Source organism: Otolemur garnettii, unplaced genomic scaffold (genome assembly GCF_000181295.1).
Source record: "Otolemur garnettii isolate 467f Iridium unplaced genomic scaffold, OtoGar3 scaffold00050, whole genome shotgun sequence".
NCBI classification, from domain to species: domain Eukaryota; kingdom Metazoa; phylum Chordata; class Mammalia; order Primates; family Galagidae; genus Otolemur; species Otolemur garnettii.
In genome coordinates this window covers 342,193-347,955 of record NW_003852445.1, presented here as the reverse complement: position 1 = coordinate 347,955, position 5,763 = coordinate 342,193, and the positions used below count along the sequence as shown (strand labels likewise).

Genomic DNA, 5,763 nt, shown 5'->3' with positions numbered 1-5,763 from the left:
ATACCTTTCAGGCATATTAAAGATTACATGATGTATGGACCACCAGTAGTGGCATTAAACCCCAATCACTTTCAAAAGAGGTAAGATTTAGAGCTGTTAAGACATTTCAGAATTGGGATTGTTGACACTAAAAATGGTATTAAAAAAAGAGCTCATACAATCTGCTGGCATGTCATAGTAACCATTAGAGGAGGTAGTGACCTAAAGTGTTGGAATTTAAAATACAAGGTCAACATTAACTGTAAACAAGTCTAAAGCATTTTATGTAACTCTTTAAAATACATGAAAAAGAATTAGAATTTATATAAAATCCACACTAAAAAAAGCAAAAAATAGAAATATTTAGTGAATTTACTCAAGTGAAAGAAGTTTAAATGATACAGAAATGAAAAATATTAGATATCTATAAACAATAAAAAGTGAATATAAATTAGCCAAGTCCAAGGACACATCCAGTTAAACATTCATACATATTCACCTTTTTCTTTAGATACAGGTAACACGTACATATGAGACATGCTGATTCTGGAAAAAAAATCTGAGATACTAAAAATATTCTTAAGTTTTAAAGAAGGTATGGAATATGTTTCACCAACATTGTACAGGAATGTAAACCCCTAATTTAATTCCATGATTTTATCATGCCAAAAGATTGGTTGGTTTTAATTTTTTAAAGCAGATATTGGTATCGTAACACATTGGTTTATTAATAATTAAGGCATTTTGCATACACAGTATCTCAGTGTGGACAAAAATTTTTAATATTGATTTTTGCTATGATGTTTTTAACTTTGAGTCTTTTCAACATAAGAAAATAAGCTGCACACATTTACGTGCTCTTTCATAAAACAAATCTTAAAAAACATGTATGATTGGTCTTTGTAATTTCTAGTAATAAGTCCTGTCTTATTTTTTCACATAGTATAAATTATATTCTTATGCAAGATTGCATTCAGACCCAGTAGTTCTCAAACAATGTTACCAAATAACCATATAAATCCCAAATGCAGCAAAGGTGAACAATCTTCATAGTGCACTTTCACCTCATTGAAATTGAAGCTGCTCCTTTTTTCCACTTCAATGTGAAGTAGATTGTTAGGGCTTTATTAGTGGTTTCACTATGTGGCTTTTAAAAGGAAAAATGTTTTTGATTTCTTCCACAGTTCACATTTCTCAGAGGAGGTCTTTTTTGTAAATCATAGTCCAGGGATGTTTCAAAAAACCAAGTGGTCTTTAATAGATGAAATCTCTCAATGCAACTGTAATAAATAAGCATCTACATCCTTGAATGATAAAACAAAAACAATACATTAGTCAGTACAGTAAAAACACATACAATCCATTTTCATTTCCCTTTTTGTTGCTTGATTTGCCTTACTTTCCCTTTGTTACCCTTTGAGAGTAAAAGACATGTTATACTCAGCTTTTTATTTTGTCTCCATTTTTTCAGCACAGGGCCTGGCACATAGTATGTGATCAATAAATGGTAAGTGGTGAGCGGATGTTTTGGTTCCTGTGTTCAAACAACTCCGCATTCACAGCTAACATTCTATCAGCATTCTTTTTTTTTTTTTTTTTTTTGAGACAGAGCCTCAAGCTGTCCCCCTGGGTAGAGTGTTGTGGCATTACAGCTCACAGCAACCTCCAACTCCTGGGCTCAAGCGAGTCTCCTGCCTCCGCCTCCCAAGTAGCTGGGACCACAGGCGCCCGCCACAACGCCAGGCTAATTTTTGGTTGCAGCCGTCACTGTTGTTTGGCGGGTCCAGGCTGGATTTGAACCCGCCACCTTAGGTGTACGTGGCTGGCGCCTTAGCCGGTTGAGCTATAGGCGCCGAGCCTCTATCAGCATTCTAATAGCAATTCTATCAGTGCTATATAAATTCAAGGCCAGTTTGATGACAGTCTCTCATTTCTTCCCTCAAAAATTACAAATTAATTGAGGGTTTAATTTTAAAATAGAGGTTTTATCATAACTTAGGGAACCTCACATTGAACTTTTAATCACTTAATATTATCCTCAATAATAAATGGTACCTTAAGGTCATTTTCATAATAAACCTTCTCCCTTTGTAAAAAATTATAATTGAAAGCAAATTTCTAAGGGAGCAATCATCTTTCAGTTTTATTATCCAAAATACAAGACTCCTTCAGAGCAAGTGACATGTAATGTATGTTCTAAAAACCTAAAACAACAAAAGTTACTGGGAAATTGGTATCTGTTTATAAGATTTTCATGACTAAGAATTCATATAATAAAATCATACAGTAGTGACACTCGATATATAGTTGTTTTGTTTTTTTGAAGGTATCCAAGAACTTTACAAGTTAGCCCATGACATAAATCCCTTTATTTAGGAAATTATATTGTTTAAATCAAAGAAGGCTTTCATATTCCTAGCTAATGTCCATTTATGATAGCAGTATGTCCAGTGAAGAGTGAAAATATTTCTTAACAATTTTTTTCTTCCATTTAAGCTACCAATGTTTTTAAGAGTTTAAATATTAAAATTCAAACTAGCAATGTACCTTTTCCTTTAAGAGACGAGTAAATCAGTAAAGACCAATGTCAGATTCACTCTATGATTTTAGCAGTTTATGTTCTTAAAAAGTATGACATTAAGCAAAAGCAAAGTAAAAATTAATACTCCAGAACCATTTGATTATGTTTCTCATTTCATGTTTCCTAAATTCCTCATCTTTCTGTTTTCTGATGCTGTTAAGAATCCAGAGGAAGAATTCTTTTTCCAAATATTTTTATCTGATTAAAATTTTCTTTAAATACCTCCTGGCAAAGCATGTCTGTGACTATATATGAAATATATTCAATGGCTAATTCCTATATTTCCTCCCAAGGTCACAATCATGCCCAAAGGTCTTAAGCATTTGCAAATACAAAATCGGCTTTAGACATTATTAGAAAGCACCAAAAAATTCATTTAAAATGTATAATAATAATACAGTGTTTCTAGTTTTTGTATGTCTGTTTTTTAAGCTTAAATATAGATTACCTTAGCTATATTACCAGTATATCCTGGAACCATAGTAAGATGGTTTTCTTGTTCCCATAATCCACTTAACTGTTGTTTTAAAATTTGAATATTTCTAGGAGGAAACAAGGAAGAAAAATAAGAAAGCAAATATAGAATATGGATATTGGTAGTAAATATATTTAAGGAAACAGTTTAAAAATATTTAAGTATTCATCAGAAGAAAATTATGCTAAAGTTAAGCAACCATTAAAAATAATACATGTCATTCATGAAAATTAAAGGATACTAATTTGTCAAAGCAGGTAAGAAAACAACTAGGCCATTTGAAACATTTGTATGACTTGTTCTTGGGTATGAAGTGGAAAATTTTGAGAGCCCAGAAAGAAAATTATGGACTTTAAGAAGACTGTTGGGATATTTTTATTGTGTGGCAGCATGATCATCTAGCTACTCTGGTAAAAAACCCACATATTTTTCACATCAAGATAATACTTAAATTATGGTTATTATAGTTTTCAGAATTGTAATCATCAACCATGATGATTTAATAATTTATGTTAAACAAGTTAATGTCTAGGTAGCCAAAGGACCCTGTAGGATGCTTCCATTCCTTATTCAACTACAGGCATCTCTTTTCACGGATATAAGGGTTAAATCACTGTTCTGCTTTTTCCTTCTAAAATGAAGGGTAGGATCCTCCCCTAGGTGATTACTAGGCTGCGGAATTCAATTTCTAGGTATGCTTTTCACAAATGAACAATACCTCAAGATACTATCTCTCTGAAAATGAAGAGAATAAATATTATATACTGATGATCATAGAATAAAATTATTACCTAGTTTAATCAAGCTCCTTTTCTTTTCTTTTTTTTTCTGAGACAGAGTCTAAAGCTGTTGCCCTGGGTAGAGTGCTGTGGCATCACAGCTCGCAGCAACCTCAAACAATTGGGCTTAAGCGATTCTCTTGCCTCACCCTCCCAAGTAGCTGGGACTACAGGTGCCCACCACAACACCTGGCTATTTTTTTTGTTATTGTTGTTGCAGTTGTCATTGTTTTTAGCCGGCCCAGGCCAGGTTCCAACCTGCCAGCCTTGGTATATGTGACTGGCACCCTACCCACTGAGCTATGGGAGCTGCCCCCAAGCTGCTTTTCTTTTATTTATTTATTTATTTATTTATTTTTTGGCCAGGGCTGGGTTTGAACCTGCCACCTCTGGCATATGGGGCTGGTGCCGTACCCTTTTGAGCCACAGGTGCCACCCCAAGCTGCTTTTCTAAAGAAATTTTCAGCATGAATTCATTTTTAAAGGTATACTTACCCATCATTTATAATTTCTGTTTTGGATGATAGTTCTGACCACCATCTTTTTATGACTGCTTGAAGCCAGTTCAAACCAACTATTACATATCTGAAATGACATTTTGTTACAAAATTCAAGTGTTTTCATCTAAGAAATCTTTACAAAAGATAATATTCTCTCCCTTTACAAAAATCCATATAAATATTGATCTTCCTCCTTTTAAAAATGTATTTTACTACTTTCATGATCTATTTCAAAAAATTATATTTCATGTAACTTGTTTATAAATGCTTTTGTAATTGTTCTTTAGTCACTTCATATTCTTTTCCTAATTTTCTTTTTAGAGACGAAGTCTCACTTTGTCGCCCTTGGTAGAGTGCTGTGGCATCACAGCTCACAGCAAACTCCAGCTCTTGGTCTTAGGCAATTCTCTGGCCTCAGCCTCCCGAGTAGCTGGGACCACAGGCGCCTGCCACAACCCCCGGCTATTTTTTCTGTTGCAGTTTGGCTGGGGCTGGGTTTGAACCCACCATCCTTGGTATATGGGGCCAGTGCCCTAGTCACTGAGCCATAGGTGCCACACTTTTTTCCTAATTTTTTAATAAAACCTCTTTAAAAATTAAAACCATGCATGTCTCAGAAAGCCCAATCTACTACTATGTACTCACAAAACACAAAATCAATGATACTGAAAAAGAAAAATCAATCAAGATTAAGATCAGCACTTACTCTTCAAATTTGCTTTTAAGCAGTGACTTTACTAGAGGCAACAAATCTACACAGCAACCAAGGGAGATATATTGTTTTTCTTCCTGTAAACTAAAATAAAGAAATACTAAGTTATAAAAATATGAATAGAACACAATTTGACCTTCTTTAAGCTTCTTTTCAGAAAAAGATTGTTTTTACCTATTAGTGAGCACAGGAAGGCAATCTACCACAACTCCAAGATCTTCTATCCTGTGAGTACAAAGACAATAGCATTGCTAAGAGAGCTGATTATTTAATATTCTTAAATTATAATCTTCATGCTGCTTTTGAAAAATTCATTAATTTAATGATCAGTGTCTATGATGAGTTAAGTGCTGTGAATACAGGCATGAACAACGAGAGTTGACTTGCATTCCAGTGTGTGAGTGTGGGGTGTGCATGAAGCAGAGACAGACAATAAACAATAAACAAATAAAATATATAGAGTAAGTTGATGATAAGTACATGGAGAAAACTAAAATAGAAAAGGGAAACAGGAATTCTTTGTACCCTCAATGAATACCAAAAAAAAAAAAAAGAAAGAAAAAAAGGGGGCTCGGCGCCTATAGCTCAACGGGCTAAGGTGTCAGCCACGTACACCTAAGGTGGCGTGTTCGAATCCCTAGCCCGGACCCGCCAAACAACAATGATGGCTGCAACCAAAAAATAGCCGGGCGTTGTGGCGGGCGCCTGTGGTCCCAGCTACTTGGGAGGCTGAGGCA

The 5,763-nt window shown here is 34.6% G+C and overlaps 1 protein-coding gene across 1 annotated transcript in view; it reads right to left on the bottom strand.

The window, feature by feature from the left end:
- Window positions 1-319: 319 nt before the first annotated feature.
- KATNBL1 (katanin regulatory subunit B1 like 1) overlaps window positions 320-5,763 on the bottom strand; it is a 62,382-nt gene continuing 56,938 nt past the window's right edge. Inside the window, exons 6-10 of the mRNA XM_003791681.3 lie at window positions 5,201-5,251; window positions 5,021-5,110; window positions 4,310-4,399; window positions 3,009-3,102; window positions 320-1,283 (exon numbers count right to left, since the gene is read on the bottom strand). Coding sequence (XP_003791729.1) covers window positions 1,251-1,283; window positions 3,009-3,102; window positions 4,310-4,399; window positions 5,021-5,110; window positions 5,201-5,251 — 358 coding nt within the window. The 3' untranslated portion in view covers window positions 320-1,250. The remainder of the gene's footprint in view (window positions 1,284-3,008; window positions 3,103-4,309; window positions 4,400-5,020; window positions 5,111-5,200; window positions 5,252-5,763) is intronic.